This window comes from Gigantopelta aegis, chromosome 7, assembly GCF_016097555.1.
Source record: "Gigantopelta aegis isolate Gae_Host chromosome 7, Gae_host_genome, whole genome shotgun sequence".
Lineage (NCBI taxonomy): Eukaryota > Metazoa > Mollusca > Gastropoda > Neomphalida > Peltospiridae > Gigantopelta > Gigantopelta aegis.
The window spans coordinates 27,897,137-27,919,362 of NC_054705.1; the positions used below are offsets into that span (position 1 = coordinate 27,897,137).

The 22,226-nt window shown below is 40.0% G+C and overlaps 1 protein-coding gene across 1 annotated transcript in view; it reads left to right on the forward strand.

Annotated features, from left to right (window-relative positions):
* Positions 1-21,579, forward strand: part of LOC121377431 — a 32,031-nt gene extending 10,452 nt beyond the window's left edge. Inside the window, exons 10-20 of the mRNA XM_041505415.1 lie at positions 4,122-4,283; positions 5,199-5,310; positions 6,832-7,011; positions 7,339-7,478; positions 7,722-7,940; positions 8,876-9,128; positions 12,548-12,711; positions 17,044-17,239; positions 17,565-17,726; positions 18,837-18,935; positions 20,196-21,579. Coding sequence (XP_041361349.1) covers positions 4,122-4,283; positions 5,199-5,310; positions 6,832-7,011; positions 7,339-7,478; positions 7,722-7,940; positions 8,876-9,128; positions 12,548-12,711; positions 17,044-17,239; positions 17,565-17,726; positions 18,837-18,935; positions 20,196-20,318 — 1,810 coding nt within the window. The 3' untranslated portion in view covers positions 20,319-21,579. The remainder of the gene's footprint in view (positions 1-4,121; positions 4,284-5,198; positions 5,311-6,831; positions 7,012-7,338; positions 7,479-7,721; positions 7,941-8,875; positions 9,129-12,547; positions 12,712-17,043; positions 17,240-17,564; positions 17,727-18,836; positions 18,936-20,195) is intronic.
* Positions 21,580-22,226: the final 647 nt, after the last annotated feature.

The following is a 22,226-nucleotide window of genomic DNA, read 5'->3' on the forward strand; positions in this document are numbered from 1 at the left end:
ATGACACTTACACAGTCAGGACTGGGATGTAGGTTACTGGTAGAGCAACCTCTACTTTGAAGTAGTCCAACTGCCACAGTAATATGACACTTACACAGTCAGGGCTGGGATGTAGGTTACTGGTAGAGCAACCTCTACTTTGAAGTAGTCCAACTGCCACAGTAATATGACACTTACACAGTCAGGACTGGGATGTAGGTTACTGCTAGAGCAACCTCTACTTTGAAGTAGTCCAACTGCCACAGTAATATGACACTTACACAGTCAGGGCTGGGATGTAGGTTACTGGTAGAGCAACCTCTACTTTGAAGTAGTCCAACTTCCACTGTAATATGACACTTACACAGTCAGGACTGGGATGTAGGTTACTGGTAGAGCAACCTCTACTTTGAAGTAGTCCAACTGCCACAGTAATATGACACTTACACAGTCAGGGCTGGGATGTAGGTTACTGGTAGAGCAACCTCTACTTTGAAGTAGTCCAACTGCCACTGTAATATGACACTTACACAGTCAGGGCTGGGATGTAGGTTACTGGTAGAGCAACCTCTACTTTGAAGTAGTCCAACTTCCACAGTAATATGACACTTACACAGTCAGGGCTGGGATGTAGGTTACTGGTAGAGCAACCTCTACTTTGAAGTAGTCCAACTTCCACAGTAATATGACACTTACACAGTCAGGGCTGGGATGTAGGTTACTGGTAGAGCAACCTCTACTTTGAAGTAGTCCAACTGCCACAGTAATATGACACTTACACAGTCGGGGCTGGGATGTAGGTTACTGGTAGAGCAACCTCTACTTTGAAGTAGTCCAACTGCCACAGTAATATGACACTTACACAGTCAGGGCTGGGATGTAGGTTACTGGTAGTACAACCTCTACTTTGAAGTAGTCCAACTGCCACTGTAATATGACACTTACACAGTCAGGACTGGGATGTAGGTTACTGGTAGAGCAACCTCTACTTTGAAGTAGTCCAACTGCCACAGTAATATGACACTTACACAGTCAGGGCTGGGATGTAGGTTACTGGTAGAGCAACCTCTACTTTGAAGTAGTCCAACTGCCACAGTAATATGACACTTACACAGTCAGGGCTGGGATGTAGGTTACTGGTAGAGCAACCTCTACTTTGAAGTAGTCCAACTTCCACTGTAATATGACACTTACACAGTCAGGACTGGGATGTAGGTTACTGGTAGAGCAACCTCTACTTTGAAGTAGTCCAACTGCCACAGTAATATGACACTTACACAGTCAGGGCTGGGATGTAGGTTACTGGTAGAGCAACCTCTACTTTGAAGTAGTCCAACTGCCACAGTAATATGACACTTACACAGTCAGGGCTGGGATGTAGGTTACTGGTAGAGCAACCTCTACTTTGAAGTAGTCCAACTTCCACTGTAATATGACACTTACACAGTCAGGACTGGGATGTAGGTTACTGGTAGAGCAACCTCTACTTTGAAGTAGTCCAACTGCCACAGTAATATGACACTTACACAGTCAGGGCTGGGATGTAGGTTACTGGTAGAGCAACCTCTACTTTGAAGTAGTCCAACTGCCACAGTAATATGACACTTACACAGTCAGGACTGGGATGTAGGTTACTGGTAGAGCAACCTCTACTTTGAAGTAGTCCAACTGCCACAGTAATATGACACTTACACAGTCAGGACTGGGATGTAGGTTACTGGTAGAGCAACCTCTACTTTGAAGTAGTCCAACTGCCACAGTAATATGACACTTACACAGTCAGGACTGGGATGTAGGTTACTGGTAGAGCAACCTCTACTTTGAAGTAGTCCAACTGCCACAGTAATATGACACTTACACAGTCAGGGCTGGGATGTAGGTTACTGGTAGAGCAACCTCTACTTTGAAGTAGTCCAACTGCCACAGTAATATGACACTTACACAGTCAGGGCTGGGATGTAGGTTACTGGTAGAGCAACCTCTACTTTGAAGTAGTCCAACTTCCACTGTAATATGACACTTACACAGTCAGGACTGGGATGTAGGTTACTGGTAGAGCAACCTCTACTTTGAAGTAGTCCAACTGCCACAGTAATATGACACTTACACAGTCAGGGCTGGGATGTAGGTTACTGGTAGAGCAACCTCTACTTTGAAGTGGTCCAACTTCCACTGTAATATGACACTTACACAGTCAGGGCTGGGATGTAGGTTACTGGTAGAGCAACCTCTACTTTGAAGTAGTCCAACTTCCACTGTAATATGACACTTACACAGTCAGGACTGGGATGTAGGTTACTGGTAGAGCAACCTCTACTTTGAAGTAGTCCAACTTCCACAGTAATATGACACTTACACAGTCAGGGCTGGGATGTAGGTTACTGGTAGAGCAACCTCTACTTTGAAGTAGTCCAACTGCCACAGTAATATGACACTTACACAGTCAGGACTGGGATGTAGGTTACTGGTAGAGCAACCTCTACTTTGAAGTAGTCCAACTGCCACAGTAATATGACACTTACACAGTCAGGGCTGGGATGTAGGTTACTGGTAGAGCAACCTCTACTTTGAAGTAGTCCAACTTCCACTGTAATATGACACTTACACAGTCAGGACTGGGATGTAGGTTACTGGTAGAGCAACCTCTACTTTGAAGTAGTCCAACTGCCACAGTAATATGACACTTACACAGTCAGGACTGGGATGTAGGTTACTGCTAGAGCAACCTCTACTTTGAAGTAGTCCAACTGCCACAGTAATATGACACTTACACAGTCAGGGCTGGGATGTAGGTTACTGGTAGAGCAACCTCTACTTTGAAGTAGTCCAACTTCCACTGTAATATGACACTTACACAGTCAGGACTGGGATGTAGGTTACTGGTAGAGCAACCTCTACTTTGAAGTAGTCCAACTGCCACAGTAATATGACACTTACACAGTCGGGGCTGGGATGTAGGTTACTGCTAGAGCAACCTCTAATTGAAGTAGTCCAACTGCCACTGTAATATGACACTTACACAGTCAGGGCTGGGATGTAGGTTGTTGGTAGAGCAACCTCTACTTTGAAGTAGTCCAACTGCCACAGTAATATGACACTTACACAGTCAGGACTGGGATGTAGGTTACTGGTAGAGCAACCTCTACTTTGAAGTAGTCCAACTGCCACAGTAATATGACACTTACACAGTCAGGGCTGGGATGTAGGTTACTGGTAGAGCAACCTCTACTTTGAAGTAGTCCAACTGCCACAGTAATATGACACTTACACAGTCAGGGCTGGGATGTAGGTTACTGGTAGAGCAACCTCTACTTTGAAGTAGTCCAACTGCCACAGTAATATGACACTTACACAGTCAGGACTGGGATGTAGGTTACTGGTAGAGCAACCTCTACTTTGAAGTAGTCCAACTGCCACAGTAATATGACACTTACACAGTCAGGACTGGGATGTAGGTTACTGGTAGAGCAACCTCTACTTTGAAGTAGTCCAACTGCCACAGTAATATGACACTTACACAGTCAGGGCTGGGATGTAGGTTGTTGGTAGAGCAACCTCTACTTTGAAGTAGTCCAACTGCCACAGTAATATGACACTTACACAGTCAGGGCTGGGATGTAGGTTACTGGTAGAGCAACCTCTACTTTGAAGTAGTCCAACTTCCACTGTAATATGACACTTACAGTCAGGACTGGGATGTAGGTTACTGGTAGAGCAACCTCTACTTTGAAGTAGTCCAACTGCCACAGTAATATGACACTTACACAGTCGGGGCTGGGATGTAGGTTACTGCTAGAGCAACCTCTAATTGAAGTAGTCCAACTGCCACAGTAATATGACACTTACACAGTCAGGGCTGGGATGTAAGTTACTGGTAGAGCAACCTCTACTTTGAAGTAGTCCAACTTCCACTGTAATATGACACTTACACAGTCAGGGCTGGGATGTAAGTTACTGGTAGAGCAACCTCTACTTTGAAGTAGTCCAACTTCCACTGTAATATGACACTTACACAGTCAGGGCTGGGATGTAGGTTGTTGGTAGAGCACATGCCCGAGATGTGTAGAGTCACAAGATCTATTTTGTGATTTCCGTTGTCTGTAAAACAGTGTACCTTTAACTGTTACTGTGTTTCATTACAGATACCTGGCAGGACAGAAGGAGTATGAGGTAGAGCTGCAGTTTACATCCGCACTCACCGGGTATCCGGATCGGGTGAAAACAGGCTGGGAGGAGAATAAAGATGGAGAAGACCCACTCCCGGGTTCTGTGTCCGATGTTGGGTCAGACGGGCATGGCACAGGGTGAGAATCTTGATGAATTCCTCATAGAGAAAACAAATAGTCATCAATTAGCTTCATGTAACTTGTGCAGTCAACATGGGAGAAATATTTTTCATACTTTTTCACTGAGAAAATATCACACTGGATTAACATGTCATGCTAGAAGGTGATTTTAAATTAGCGTTTAATAACTGGTCTGTAGTCATTACAACTTACCAAAGAAAAGAGCACGTCATAGTACTGTTTGTGGACTTTCACATCTAATGTGACATAACAATGTACTACTGTCAAGCATTTTACTTAAGAACCCAGGACAGACTACAATATGTATTTTATATGATACACTTTTCAGAGAGAGGAAAATGATTCTATTATTTGTTGCTATTGCATTGAGCTAGGGCAAGGAGTGATAACCAGGGGAGAGTGGAAGTAATGAGTGTCGATGTGTGGCACCCGTCTCTATTTATTGTTAGCTAGAATACTGCTTTGTATTTATTTGAGGTCTATTTCCAATGTAATAAAAAAAACACTTAGTAGTATTACTTTTTTTTTAAGAATTAAAAAATGCTTGTTTTTGTTTTTGTTTTTTAAAATTAAATAAATTGAGCTTTGATTTTTAAAAATCACCTTGAAAGTACAAAATAACCATTAATATACTAATATGGTGTTTAGTGGTTTTAACCAGTGTATACGATTCCATTATAAAGCAAATAACATTAAACTCATTTGTTATCCTATGTTTGATGTTTATTACAAATATTTATAGCAGTTGTATTGCATACATCGCCCAGTCATCTAGAGCTCTGTATCATTTTTGAATTTACCGTACTTTGACACCAATAGTCTTTGTATTTTTCATGCTGGGGTTTCGCTAAACATTCACTCACTCACTCACTCACTCACTCATTCATCCTCTCTGTGTGTTGTTTGTTGCAGCCTGTCTCAGCTGACTCTAACCAGTGGAGATCTGGGGACGGAGAATGCCACCAACAGATCTGAGGCGGCTCCATCCAAAGTGAGACTGTTGGAACAAGACTCCGAGTCAAAGGTACCTGCTCAACCATGTGACATGCACATGTAATAAGGGGCGGGATGTAGCTCCGAGTCAAAGGTACCTGCTCAACCATGTGACATGCACATGTAATAAGGGGCGGGATGTAGCTCCGAGTCAAAGGTACCTGCTCAACCATGTGACATGCACATGTAATAAGGGGCGGGATGTAGCTCCGAGTCAAAGGTACCTGCTCAACCATGTGACATGCACATGTAATAAGGGGCGGGATGTAGCTCCGAGTCAAAGGTACCTGCTCAACCATGTGACATGCACATGTAATAAGGGGCGGGATGTAGCTCCGAGTCAAAGGTACCTGCTCAACCATGTGACATGCACATGTAATAAGGGGCGGGATGTAGCTCCGAGTCAAAGGTACCTGCTCAACCATGTGACATGCACATGTAATAAGGGGCGGGATGTAGCTCCGAGTCAAAGGTACCTGCTCAACCATGTGACATGCACATGTAATAAGGGGCGGGATGTAGCCCAGTGGTAAAGCACTTGCTTGATGCACGGTCAGTGTGGGATCGATCTCCGTCAGTGGGCCCATTGGGCTATTTCTCATTCCAGCCAGTGCACCACGAATGATATATCAAAAGCTGTGGTATGTGCTATCCTGTTTGGGATGGTGCATATAAAATATCCCTTGCTACTAATGGAAAAATGTAGCTGGTTTCCTGTCTGACTATATGTCAGAATTATCAAATGTTTGACATCCAGTAGCCAATGATTAATAAATCGATGTGCTCTAGTGGTGTCGTAGTAGTGTAGTTTATTTGTTATAAAATGGTCAAATAAAAAAGTTATTTTTTCAACCATCTTTGTCTGTTTAATAGTTTATAATTATAGTAAATAGTAAATAATAGTTTATTTACCAAATGGATGAGAGAAAAAAGACTCCCATCATATACGGTCATGTAGGATAGAAAAGTACTCTCTCAGTGGTTGAAATGTTTTAACTCTGATTTGACTAGCCTCGTCTGAGGTAACAATTTGGGTGTATGTTTTCTATCCCACATGACTGTATGTGATGGAGTTTTATAATCTTCACACTGGCACCAATCTACAGTGAGTGCAAACTCAGCTGAGAGGCAGACATGTGCCTAAAGAATATTTTAAATAATTCTTCACCTTGCATTACTTTTAAATTGCAGATCTTCTTAGGTCCATTTTCGTTTGCTTGATCCCTTATTATGAGTTTAGACATTTATTTGTGTTACCTGTGTTTCAGGGCCACCACACGCCAGCAACTACGATCATGTCGCGAGTTTAGACATTTATTTGTGTTTACCTGTGTTTCAGGGCCACCACACGCCAGCGACTACGATCATGTCACGAGTTTAGACATTTATTTGTGTTTACCTGTGTTTCAGGGCCACCACACACCAGCGACTACGATCATGTCACGAGTTTAGACATTTATTTGTGTTTACCTGTGTTTCAGGGCCACCACACACCAGCGACTACGATCATGTCACAAGTTTAGACATTTATTTGTGTTTACCTGTGTTTCAGGGCCACCACACGCCAGCGACTACGATCATGTCGCGAGTCATCACAAAGGACAACAAGAAGCTGAAGCTGGAGGACTCGTCTGACGCGGAGAGTGACGCGGATTCCGTGGATGACGCGTACGTCATGAAGACTCAGGAACACTTCAAACCTGTGAAGGGCATGCGCGGCATGTACTACAAGGTGAGCACTGTGCAGTGTTTAAAAGCGCTTGCTTGATGCATAATCAATCTAGGATCAATCCCCGTCGGTGGGCCCATTGGGCTATTTCTTGTTCAAGCCAGTACACCACAACTGGTATATCAAAGGCCATGGTATGTGCTACCCTGTCTGTGGGATGGTGTATATAAAACATCCCTTGCTACTAATAGAAAAATGTAATAGGTTTCCTCTCTAAGACATTGTAAAAAATTACCAAATGTTTGACATCCAATAGCCGATGATTAATAAATCAATGTGCTCTAGTGGTGTCGTTAAACAAAACAAACTTTAACTTTAACTTTGTTTCAGCGTTACCTGACGAACCCAGCCGACGTATACTACCGACGGATGTACTCCATGCTGCCCAAGACGGAGCTGCTGGTTCCACAGAAAAAACGCAAGAAGCTCACCCATCTGGAGCAACTGGAGAAGTTTTCATTCGGAGTTCAGTGAGTGGAACTTACACACTGCTAATCCGTCTCCAGGCTTGAAATAATATTATAATATAGACACTTACTGGAAAATGTGGTCGAAATTAACTACCAGGAAACTTATTATTTTTCATTCTAGCCAGTGCTCTATGACAGGTATATCAAATACTTAACCATGTGTCTGATGCCATATACTGTAACCATAAATAAATTGTGTTGAGTATATTGTTAAATAATACAATTTTTCTTTCTTGTTCCCAGGCCCCCGTTCACAGGTAAAGGTCACATGGCCCAGTACAGCCAAGAGAAGCTGAATTACATTGAGCGTCAGTTCCTGGCAGAGCTTGGACTGTCCCAGTGGCGGAGCAGGGAATTCTGGGGCATGCTGCTCATGTTCATCGTGGTGTTCTTCATACGCATGTTCCTCCACTACCTCGGGCAGTGGGCCTTCCTCAGCGCCATCGAAATACCTGTCAACAAGTAGGCCTTTAACTTGCTGTAACTTGTAACCTGTGCACCACTTTATAAGATGCTAGACTGTGAAATGCCATGCGAATCGGTGCAGTAGGTTCGAAACCTGGTATTGACACTTTCTCTTTTTAAATACGATAGCCTAACAAGGCTGTACCTAGACAACAATAACTGGGGTGGGTGGGCTGAGTGCAGGGAACATCTTCCAGCAAATAACCAAACATATCTAGGGGTGCAGGGAACAGTTTATTCAGTATTGTGTCATCATTAGCCATGCAAGTTTCAGAGATCCTGACACAATACTAAAAGTAAAACAGTTGCTAACTGATATAGGGTGACAATAAAATGTAAACATGGGTCTGTTGTTATTCCCTGAATACAACTTCACAAACTGAAATAAGAAATAATGAATATGGTAATGATGTATTATGATGTTATTTCTGTTTGACGTTAATACATCCGAGTTAACTGTTTAAGAAGAAGTCAGCTGGAAGTGTAAGGGTACCAGTATTACACACACCCATGCAGGTCCCAAGCCCTGTTTTATTTGAAGAATGGAATAAAGTGATTATAATATATTCTCTGGACATTAGTTATTTTTATGTTTATGTTTTTTATTATGTTTAAGAGGACACACTTATGTTCTGAGATGAAACCAATGAAAGAATGTTTTATAAATGTTTAACTTATTATCGACTTGAAGAGTCTACAACAAAGTTTATTAACTTGTTGATCCTTTGTATCTAGCTAATGCTGCAGAAAGAATTAAATGGCATATTATGACATGTATCATTTCTTCTTGATGTTATTAAATCACATTGTTAATGATTTAAAAAAAAAGTCAGCTGTTCTATTTTTTGAATGTTTAAGTTTCAATGTTCAACACTTTTGAAAACTATAATAAGTTTTTCAGTTGTCTTATTATCTATAAACTGTGTTTTCAGATTTAACTTCCTCCCGTACACGGTTGATCTCAACTATCAGCCGACACTGCTGCGGGCTAGAGAAGAGATAGCCGTGGTCATCTTCGGACCGATGATTAACATTGTTGTGTTTTCCATGCTTGTCTTCTTCGCCTGGTTGTGTCCGAAGATCTTCAACACATTTCCCGACCTGTTCTCCAAGCTTGTCATCAACTACGGGCTGGCCACTCTACTCGATCCCCTCCTCATTCTCATCATTGACTGCATACTGCAGGTACTTCACAGTGTCTAGTGTGTTACTGGTACTGTGTAGTGTGTTACTGGTACTTCACAGTGTCTAGTGTGTTACTGGTACTTCACATTGTCTAGTGTGTTACTGGTACTTTGTAGTGTGTTACTGGTACTTCACAGTGTGTAGTGTGTTATTCTCATCATTGACTGCATACTGCAGGTACTTCACAATGTGTAGTGTGTTACTGGTACTTTGTAGTGTGTTACAGGTACTTCACAGTGTCTAGTGTGTTACTGGTACTTCAGTGTCTAGTGTGTTATTCTTATCATTGACTGCATACTGTAAGTACTTCACAGTGTCTAGTGTGTCATTCTCATCATTGACTGCATACTGCAGGTACTTCACAGTGTGTAGTGTGTTATTCTCATCATTGACTGCATACTGCAGGTACTTCACAGTGTCTAGTGTGTTACTGGTACTTTGTAGTGTGTAGTGTGTTACTGGCAATTCACAGTGTCTAGTGTGTTACTGGTACTTTATAGTGTGTTACTGGTACTTTGTAGTGTGTTACAGGTACTGCACAGTGTCTAGTGTGTTACTGGTACTTCACAGTGTGTAGTGTGTCATTTTCATCATTGACTGCATACTGCAGGTACTTCACAGTGTCTAGTGTGTTATTCTCATCATTGACTGCATACTGCAGGTACTTCAGTGTCTAGTCTGTTACTGGTACTTTGTAGTGTCTAGTGAGTTACTGGTACTTTGTAGTGTCTAGTGAGTTACTGGTACTTTGTAGTGTGTAGTGTCTAGTGTGTTACTGGTACTTCACAGTGTCTAGTGTGTTATTCTCATTGACTGCATACGGCAGGTACTTCACAGTGTCTAGTGTGTTATTCTCATCATTGACTGCATACTGCAGGTACTTCACAGTGTCTAGTGTGTTATTCTCATCATTGACTGCATACTGCAGGTACTTCAGTGTCTAGTCTGTTACTGGTACTTTGTAGTGTCTAGTCTGTTACTGGTACTTTGTAGTGTCTAGTGTGTTACTGGTACTTTGTAGTGTGTAGTGTCTAGTGTGTTACTGGTACTTCACAGTGTCTAGTGTGTTATTCTCATCATTGACTGCATACGGCAGGTACTTCACAGTGTCTAGTGTGTTACTGATACTTTGTAGTGTATAGTGTTTTACTGGTACTTCACAGTGTCTAATGTGTTACTGGTACCTCACAGTGTCTAGTGTGTTATTCACATCATTGACTGCATACTGCAGGTACTTCACAATGTGTAGTGTGTTACTGGTACTTTGTAGTGTGTTACAGGTACTTCACATTGTATAGTGTGTTACAGGTACTTCACAGTGTCTAGTGTGTCATTCTCATAATTGACTGCATAGTGTGTTACTGGTACTTTGTAGTGTATAGTGTTTTACTGGTACTTCATAGTGTCTAGTGTGTTACAGGTACTTCGTAAGGGTGTAGTGTGTTACTGGTACTTCATAAGGTGTAGTGTGTTACAGGTACTTCATAATGCATAGTGTATTACAGGTACTTCATAGTGTGTAGTGTGTTACAGGTACTTCATAGTGTGTTACAGGTACTTCATAAGGTGTAGTGTGTTACTGGTACTTCATAGTGTGTAGTTTATTATATGTACTTCATAATGTGTAGTGTAGTGTATTACAGGTACTTCATAAGGTGTAGTGTGTTACTGGTACTTCATAATGCATAGTGTATTACAGGTACTTCATAGTGTGTAGTGTGTTACAGGTACTTCATAAGGTGTAGTGTGTTACTGGTACTTCATAAGGTGTAGTGTGTTACTGGTACTTCATAATGCATAGTGTATTACAGGTACTTCATAGTGTGTAGTGTGTTACAGGTACTTCATAGTGTGTTACAGGTACTTCATAAGGTGTAGTGTGTTACTGGTACTTCATAGTGTGTAGTTTATTATAGGTACTTCATAATGTGTAGTGTAGTGTATTACAGGTACTTCATAAGGTGTAGTGTGTTACTGGTACTTCATAATGCATAGTGTATTACAGGTACTTAATAGTGTGTAGTCTGTTACAGGTACTTCATAGTGTGTAGTCTATTACAGGTACTTCATAAGGTGTAGTGTGTTACTGGTACTCCATAGTGTGTAGTTTATTATAGGTACTTCATAATGTGTAGTGTATTACAGGTACTACACAGTGTGTAGTGTGTTACTGGTACTTCATAGTGTGTAGTTTATTACAGGTACTTCATAATGTGTAGTGTATTACAGGTACTTCATAGTGTGTAGTGTGTTACAGGTACTTCATAGTGTGTAGTGTGTTACAGGTACTTCATAGTGTATAGTGTGTTACAGGTACTTCATAGTGTGTAGTGTGTTACATGTACATATACTTCATAGTGTGTACTGTGTTACAGGTACTCCATAGTGTGTAGTGTGTTACTGATACTTCATAGTGTGTAGTGTGTAACAGGTACTTCATAGTGTGTAGTGTGATACAGGTACTTCATAATGTGTAGTGTATTACAGGTACTTCATAATGTGTAGTGTATTACAGGTACTTCATAATGTGTAGTGTATTACAGGTACTTCATAGTGTGTAGTGTGTTACAGGTACTTCATAGTGTGTAGTGTGTTACAGGTACTTCATAGTGTGTAGTGTATTACAGGTACTTCATAGTGTGTAGTCTATTACAGGTACTTCATAATGTGTAGTGTATTACAGGTACTTCATAGTGTGTAGTGTGTTACAGGTACTTCATAGTGTGTAGTGTATTACAGGTACTTCATAAGGTGTAGTGTGTTACTGGTACTTCATAGTGTGTAGTGTGTTACAGGTACTTCATAGTGTGTAGTGTATTACAGGTACTTCATAATGTGTAGTGTATTACAGGTACTTCATAATGTGTAGTGTATTACAGGTACTTCATAGTGTGTAGTGTATTACAGGTACTTCATAGTGTGTAGTGTGTTACAGGTACTTCATAGTGTGTAGTCTATTACAGGTACTTCATAATGTGTAGTGTATTACAGGTACTTCATAGTGTGTAGTGTGTTACAGGTACTTCATAGTGTGTAGTGTATTACAGGTACTTCATAGTGTGTAGTGTGTTACTGGTACTTCATAGTGTGTAGTTTATTATAGGTACTTCATAGTGTGTAGTGTAATACAGGTACTACACAGTGTGTAGTGTGTTACTGGTACTTCATAGTGTGTAGTTTATTACAGGTACTTCATAGTGTGTAGTGTAATACAGGTACTTCATAATGTGTGTGCATTATAGGTACTTCATAGTGTGGGTATAAAGCATTAGCAGGTATGAAACATCCTGTAACCATTTATGAAGTGTACTTTTGATGCACACACTTAATATGTTTAGAACATATTTAAGACACTCTAGTTATTAAACTGTCAAATATTTTCGGCTTTAATAGCTTATATTTTTACCTTTGAATTTCAGCGATACACTGATCAGGCCACAGAGCCAATAGGTGACTTCGCCAAGCTGTACTGGAACTTCTACAGATCACAGGGGTCGGGCCTGGCGGGGATCTTCATTACGATCTTCCTATACGTGTTCACCTCCTTCATCACCGCATCCATTCTCTACATGTACTTCCTCCGGTAAGACACAATCCATTCTCTACATGTACTTCCTCCGGTAAGACCCAATCCATTCTCTACATGTACTTCCTCCGGTAAGACACAATCCATTCGACACAATCCATACTCTACATGTACTTCCTCCGGTAAGACACAATCCATTCTCTACATGTACTTCCTCCGGTAAGACACACTCCATACTCTACATGTACTTCTTCTGATAAGACACAGTCCATTCTCTACATGTACTTCCTCCGGTAAGACACACTCCATTCTCTACATGTACTTCCTCCGGTAAGGCACAATCCATACTCTACATGTACTTCCTCCGGTAAGACACAATCCATTCTCTACATGTACTTCCTCCGGTAAGACACAATCCATTCTCTACATGTACTTCCTCCGGTAAGACACACTCCATTCTCTACATGTACTTCCTCCGGTAAGACACACTCCATTCTCTACATGTACTTCCTCCGGTAAGACACACTCCATTCTCTACATGTACTTCCTCCGGTAAGACACACTCCATTCTCTACATGTACTTCCTCCGGTAAGACACACTCCATTCTCTACATGTACTTCCTCCGGTAAGACACACTCCATTCTCTACATGTACTTCCTCCGGTAAGACACACTCCATACTCTACATGTACTTCCTCCGGTAAGACACAGTCCATTCTCTACATGTACTTCCTCCGGTAAGACACAGTCCATACTCTACATGTACTTCTTCCGATAAGACACAGTCCATTCTCTACATGTACTTTCTCCGGTAAGACACAATCCATTCTCTACATGTACTTCCTCCGGTAAGACACACTCCATTCTCTACATGTACTTCCTCCGGTAAGACACAGTCCATTCTCTACATGTACTTCCTCCGGTAAGACACACTCCATACTCTACATGTACTTCCTCCGGTAAGACACACTCCATACTCTACATGTACTTCCTCCGGTAAGACACAGTCCATACTCTACATGTACTTCCTCCGATAAGACACAGTCCATACTCTACATGTACTTCCTCCGGTAAGACCCAATCCATTCTCCACATGTACTTCCTCCGGTAAGACACACTCCATTCTCTACATGTACTTCCTCCGGTAAGACACACTCCATTCTCTACATGTACTTCCTCCGGTAAGACCCAATCCATTCTCTACATGTACTTCCTCCGGTAAGACACAATCCATTCTCTACATGTACTTCCTCCGGTAAGACACACTCCATTCTCTGCATGTACTTCCTCCGATAAGACACAATCCATTCTCTGCATGTACTTACTCCGGTAAGACCCAATCCATTCTCTGCATGTACTTACTCCGGTAAGACCCAATCCATTCTCTGCATGTACTTACTCCGGTAAGACCCAATCCATTCTCTGCATGTACTTCCTCCGGTAAGACCCAATCCATTCTCTGCATGTACTTCCTCCGGTAAGACCCAATCCATTCTCTGCATGTACTTCCTCCGGTAAGACACACTCCATACTCTACATGTACTTCCTCCGGTAAGACACACTCCATACTCTACATGTACTTCCTCCGGTAAGACACAGTCCATACTCTACATGTACTTCCTCCGATAAGACACAGAATTAGATCCATACTCTACATGTACTTCCTCCGGTAAGACACAGTCCATTCTCTACATGTACTTCCTCCGGTAAGACACAGTCCATTCTCTACATGTACTTCCTCCGGTAAGACACAGTCCATTCTCTACATGTACTTCCTCCGGTAAGACACAGTCCATTCTCTACATGTACTTCCTCCGGTAAGACACACTCCATACTCTACATGTACTTCCTCCGGTAAGACACACTCCATACTCTACATGTACTTCCTCCGGTAAGACACGGTCCATACTCTACATGTACTTCCTCCGGTAAGACACGGTCCATTCTCTACATGTACTTCCTCCGGTAAGACACAGTCCATTCTCTACATGTACTTCCTCCGGTAAGACACTCTCCATTCTCTACATGTACTTCCTCCGGTAAGACACACTCCATTCTCTACATGTACTTCCTCCGGTAAGACACACTCCATTCTCTACATGTACTTCCTCCGGTAAGACACACTCCATTCTCTACATGTACTTCCTCCGGTAAGACACACTCCATTCTCTACATGTACTTCCTCCGGTAAGACACAGTCCATTCTCTACATGTACTTCCTCCGGTAAGACACAGTCCATTCTCTACATGTACTTCCTCCGGTAAGACACAGTCCATTCTCTACATGTACTTCCTCCGGTAAGACACACTCCATACTCTACATGTACTTCTTCTGATAAGACACAGTCCATACTCTACATGTACTTCCTCTGGTAAGACACACTCCATACTCTACATGTACTTCCTCCGGTAAGACACACTCCATACTCTACATGTACTTCTTCTGATAAGACACACTCCATTCTCTACATGTACTTCCTCCGTTAAGACACAGTCCATTCTCTACATGTACTTCCTCCGGTAAGACACACTCCATACTCTACATATACTTCTTCTGGTAAGACACAGTCCATTCTCTACATGTACTTCCTCCGGTAAGACACAATCCATTCTCTACATGTACTTCCTCCGGTAAGACACAATCCATACTCTACATGTACTTCCTCTGATAAGACACAGTCCATACTCTACATGTACTTCCTCTGATAAGACACAATCCATTCTCTACATGTACTTCCTCCGGTAAGACACAGTCCATTCTCTACATGTACTTCCTCCGGTAAGACACAATCCATTCTCTACATGTACTTCCTCCGGTAAGACACAATCCATTCTCTACATGTACTTCCTCTGGTAAGACACACTCCATACTCTACATGTACTTCTTCTGATAAGACACAGTCCATTCTCTACATGTACTTCCTTCGGTAAGACACACTCCATTCTCTACATGTACTTCCTCCGGTAAGACACACTCCATACTCTACATGTACTTCTTCCGGTAAGACACACTCCATACTCTACATGTACTTCCTCCGGTAAGACACAGTCCATTCTCTACATGTACTTCTTCCGGTAAGACACAGTCCATTCTCTACATGTACTTCCTCCGGTAAGACACAGTCGATTCTCTACATGTACTTCCTCCGGTAAGACACACTCGATTCTCTACATGTACTTCCTCCGGTAAGACACACTCCATTCTCTACATGTACTTCCTCCGGTAAGACATAGTCCATTCTCTACATGTACTTCCTCCGGTAAGACACACTCCATTCTCTACATGTACTTCCTCCAGTAAGACACAGTCCATTCTCTACATGTACTTCCTCCGGTAAGACACACTCCATACTCTACATGTACTTCTTCTGATAAGACACAGTCCATTCTCTACATGTACTTCCTCCGGTAAGACACACTCCATACTCTACATGTACTTCTTCTGATAAGACACACTCCATTCTCTACATGTACTTCCTCCGGTAAGACACAGTCCATTCTCTACATGTACTTCCTCCGGTAAGACACACTCCATACTCTACATATACTTCTTCTGGTAAGACACAGTCCATTCTCTACATGTACTTCCTCCGGTAAAACACAATCCATTCTCTACATGTACTTCCTCCGGTAAGACACAGTCCATACTCTACATGTACTTCCTCTGATAAGACACAATCCATTCTCTACATGTACTTCCTCCGGTAAGACACAGTCCATTCTCTACATGTACTTCCTCCGGTAAGACACAATCCATTCTCTACATGTACTTCCTCCGGTAAGACACAATCCATTCTCTACATGTACTTCCTCCGGTAAGACACAGTCCATTCTCTACATGTACTTCCTCCGGTAAGTTTGATATTCAGTAGCTGATGATTAATAATCAATGTGCTCTAGTGGTGTCGTTACACAAAACAAACTTCCTTTCCTCCGGTAAGCACAATTATGTATGACTGTTGGTTTGAGAATTAGATGTTAGAGTCTAAAAAAATGTTGTTTTGACGTTGGTAGCCTTGACATTTTACATTTTAATGACCTGTGTAGGATTTGCCCCAAAAGTCAAAAAGTGCTTGAATTTGATAGGAATGAAAGGAACGTGGATTTATAAACAACATGAGAAACCTTTGCATTTCATTATTCTGCGGAGAAATGTTTTATGAAAAGTCTGAAAAAGTTCTTAAATTTTGCATTCTAATTTTTGTATAAACTATGTTGTAGTTTAAAGATAACTCATTACTCAAACCACACAAAAGAATTTCAGTTAAATTATTGCAGAGGGCATACATGTAATAACACATATTATTTAAAAGGATAAAACTTACTTCAATTACCTAATGATCTCCATATGTGAAATTACGTAAAGATACACTGTTTTTTTCTTGATAGGCTGCACAATAATGGACGCATGTTGGATATCTTCTGGAGACTTCACGGAGAAGAGGAAAATTTCTTCATACCGTATGATCTTGAGCTGTCCAATCAGGAGTTGTCTCACATCTGTCGCAAGGCCGAGCAGTGGAGGGGGGAAGAGGGTGAACGTCGCAAAGTGGCCATCTATGATTATATCTGGGAAGAGGAGGAGGTGAGAGTTTTTCAAAATGTTCGGGTTTTGTGTTGTGTGTATTTGTTGGAAGGAAATATTGTTTTTATGTCAGTTTTCAACCAAGACGGTCACTGTAACCCGAACTATAATACAGGTATAGAGTAACATGAAAACTGGCATGTAGTGATAACTTACCTACTGCATGTGATAGGATGAAAACATATTTGTGTCCATTAGATACCATTTACCGTACAACTCATTTAAAAACATGTACAATTCACTTTTGCTTGTTAGATATACATTGTATTTTAGAAACAACTCATTGTAAGATGCTTTGTGTACTAATTTGAACCAAAATGATTAGGTTGAAGAAAGCATATGGGATGAGAATGGGGAGGAAATCCAGCACAAACAACAAGGCAGAAAGGAGATCACTACCCACGTCTCCATCCACACACTGCACCTTGACGGACTGCGCGAGTTGTACCGACACTTCCTGCGACTGCCAGACGGCGCCATCGTAGAGGTGAGATGATTCCTCAGCAAACGGTTGGTAAAATAGCAGCAGTTTTATAATAAATAGTATAAAAAAGATTCAGTTTTATAGCAAATAGTACAAAAAACAAACAGTTGTGTAGTAAATAATACAAAATAGAAACAATTTTATAGTAAACAGTACAAAATAGAAACAATTTTATAGTAAATAGTACAATTTAGCAACAGTTTTTAGATCTGGGCAGTATTGAACTTTAAGGTTCGGTATTGATATTGTTATTTTTTAAGGCAATTTACCTCAGTATCGCTGCAGTATATAGTACATGGTATTGACACAATACCAATACCGATACCTATATCGAGCAGTATTTTTGGTATACGTGGCTTTAAATGTGTGCCTGAGTTAAGGTTCACCCGCTAATTTTATCTAAATAAAATTAAATTCCTTACACAAAACTCTCGTGCGATTTATACCCAACCCATTTTGCATTCATTAGATATATTGTTAGTGCTTTACTAAATGGCGGGAAACATTTTTTAATACTGAAATTTCAGTATGTTGAAATTTGATCAGTACGGTAAATCGGTAGTGACATAATACCGATAACGAACGGTATACACGGTATGCAGCCCAGCTCTAACAGTTTTATAGTAAATATTACAAAATAGCAAGTTTTATAGCAAATAGTACAAAATAGTACCAATTTTTTAGTAAATAGTACAATTTAGCAAATGTTTTATAGTAAATAGTACAATTTAGCAAATGTTTTATAGTAAATAGTACAAAATAGTACCAATTTTATAGTAAATAGTACAAGGGTACAAAGTTTACAAACCAACATTCTTTTCAGTAGTCACGACTACCATAAGCCATATAACGGACATTTTAGAAACCTAAAATGAATGAAGTTATGTAGCTACTTAGCCTTTGTTGAGTTACATATTAAAATATAGAAAACAAGTTGGATATCTTGACTATCTGGCTGGGTGCGCACCAATTAGTAGGTCAACAGATGTACCACTACACCTTGGAGTTAAATAGTAGGCATTATTGAAATGAATGTGATTTAACAAAATATTTCAGTGGTCATTTATGAAAAAACTTAATAATATTTAGTGTTATTTTCTGTGTTTGTGTTAGGTGTTTGGAGACATGTCTGTGCCCGGAATGGATCGAGATGTGAAGAAAGCACTAGAGAAAGGCTCCCACGGTTTGGATAATCTGCTTAGTCAGGCAAAAGTAAGTTTTCTATAAACACCAGTCTAGTCTCACGTATATGATGATAAAATTGTGATGATACATTAATTAGGTACTTGGATGAAATACCTCGAGTCTAAAAATGCAACATTGTTTTAAAAACAACCTTAATACTAAACAGCTTTTCCAAACTTGATGATACATGTATAAGTTTATAACTGACAAAGTATAATAACTTCATATAAATCTGATCTGCCAATAACACTCAAGAATGATTTCTTTTGAAGTTACCTTGCAACCTATAATATATAAAGCATTTACAATTGCTTGTACAGAAACAGAAATTAGGCAAAGTTTATAATGATAATTTTGTTGGATTAGACTACAATTATGGTAAAATGAACAGGGATGGATGCCAGATTTTTCTAGGGAGTGGATATAATTGGAGTAAAAAGGACCTCTACAATAATCCAATAGACACTAATGTATGTTATATACCTTGTCATAGAAACACCCAGCTGAACCAGATAATCAGTTCATTAGATATGATTTATTTGCTTAACTTAAGTTTTTTGGGGGGAGGGGGGTGCACTTCTAACACCATTCCTCTAGCTCTTCATCTGATGAACATGTTTTGTAGGATATTGCGTCAATGTTTTAGTAATGGGTTATAGGTGTAGATAATAATATTGTTAATCCTCACATAGCATTATGGTGGGCGACACGCCATCGTTGTAAATACGTTGTAGAAGGGACATGCTGGACACCAATATATTTTAACATCAAGGAGATTCTCATTCTGTGATGTCATTCCAGCACAAACACAAACGGGTTAAATGTGTGAGAGAGTGACTACAAATTACTGTGATAGGCTGTTATTATAGTCCACATATTTCACAATCTGGTGAATACTAAAGTTGGATTAGTCCACATATTTCACAGTCTGGTGAACACAGTACACCTGCTAATGAAGTATACTTCAGTCAGTGCCGTCTTATTGCAGTTGCCTGCAGGCCCTGTGATTTTAACGATTCTATGAGTAAGTGTTATGCCACTACACCTACCGGTACTTCTCTCTCATTATCTATACATGTACTAACAAGTAACCCTCTGTCCTGGGCAGACAGCCCAGATAGCTGAGGTGCATGCCCAGGACAGCATGCTTAAACCTTAATTGGATAACAATAATGATAAAGATAAGAATGAATGAATGAATGAAAAGGAAACATTTAACACCACAGTTTCTCTTCTGTTGACAGGTTGGGATGGACATGTAATTGTATTTTGTGTTTCACTTTCAAGGTTCGAGGCAGACGCACGGTGAATACCAGCCATGGTTTCCGTGACGATACTCTGAGTCCGGGACTGAGTTCATCACCCACTCCCAGCAGTGCCGGGTCGTTTGTGGATAAAAAACACATGTAACCACCAGTCTGAGCAGCACTGTCAGTGTCGGTGGAGTAGACGTGCTAGGCAAGCCAGCAAATGTGTTTATAGCCTAGTAACTTTCAATACTAGCAGTTCACATCACTGGTACCCATGTTGTAAGTGTTTATAGCCTAGTAACTTTCAATACTAGCAGTTCACATCACTGGTACCCATGTTATAAGTGTTTATAGCCTAGTAACTTTCAATACTAGCAGTTCACATCACTGGTACCCATGTTATAAGTGTTTATAGCCTAGTAACTTTCAATACTAGCAGTTCACATCACTGGTACCCATGTTGTAAGTACAAACCTGCTATTATACAATTATGTAAACTTGATTCTTACGGCATGAGGTGACTAAAAAACTTACGGCATGAGGTGACTAAAAAACTTACGGCATGAGGTGACTAAAAAACTTACGGCATGAGGTGACTAAAAAACTAAATGCTATCCTTTGATAAAATGCAGAAAGTAATGTCATTACAGAACATGGGACATCATTTTCATGATCATTACTTAATACAGATCATGGAAATGATGAAGAAATAATTTATTATAATACATGTAACTGGATTTTATATTCCCCTCCCAGGTCCACCCCAGGACTATACATTGTTTTGACCTGTTAATAATCTGAGTGTTAATCTTGTTACATGTAAGTAACGAAATGTGATAACTTAATGAAAATTGTTAAAGATACAAAACAGTTACCAGTAACGGTATGTTTTAAAAATGTTTATTATTAATTGTACTTTAAATTTAAAGTAGCAGTACACTGTCAGATGTTTATTACTAAGGCTGAAAACTTTGTTACTGTTTCATTTTAACTTTAATACAGCTTTTGTAAATATTAATATAATCTTGAAATGTGCTGTCTTTATAATTACCAAGTTTTTTATTCTCTGTTGAATTATTTCACTTGTCAGCAACGGTTTTGTTCAATTTCTGAACAAAGCTGTCAGTTACCCATCTGAATTAAAAAAAATATTTTAATTCTAGATGTCATTTTATGTTTACATTATTTCTTGTTTGATTTTTAAAGTTTTGTTGTAATTGGGAAATGATTACAGCAAAACATTATGGTTAACCTTTTAATGAAATAAAGTTAAAACCAGACACAAAAATATTTTGTCAAGTTGTAGTAATTTTTCAGATGACAAAATTATGTACCATCGACGTCCCAAACTGCGTTCACCTAACGACAAAAACACGAATACAATATTTACGGAAATATTATTCTACATTTTTCAGCTATGATATGTGAAACAAAATAGATTGCAATCAATTAACTTTAAAAAATCAACAATGTGGATGTAAAACAAATCCATTCTAGTAAACAAAAGTGAAACACCCTCCGGTAAACAGGAAAGAGTGTGACGTTTCTAACTGCGTTCAGATGCATACGTTTGCAAAAAGTATCGTAACACGCATGTGCGGTTCGTCATTTTCCATTTTTAAGGCCACTATATGAAAAAAATATATGTTTCTTAACTATGCACAGTTGACGAACACTTAGTTTAATATTTTTTTAAAAGGAAAAATTCAATTTGTCAAGCGTTCTGGTCTGGTCCGTGTTTTATCAACACATGTCCCTAAAACTTGATGTCAATACCGATAGGCATTACGTTTAATACCAGTGAATAGTTTGTAAAATATCATTTTTTTAATGAATTGATTCATAATTAACACAACTTATACACTCAAAATTATTTACAATTATTATGAATGGATTATGAATATTATTCACTACAATAGAGGCACAAAAATGTGGCATACCTTTGGCAGATCGAATGTAATAATTGAAAACAAATTCTAACAACAGGGGTCTTAAAAATCGTAAAAATTAAATGCTTTGGCCTTGTTGATCTGGCACGTGTGAGGTCGTGTGAGGTCATGTGACACGC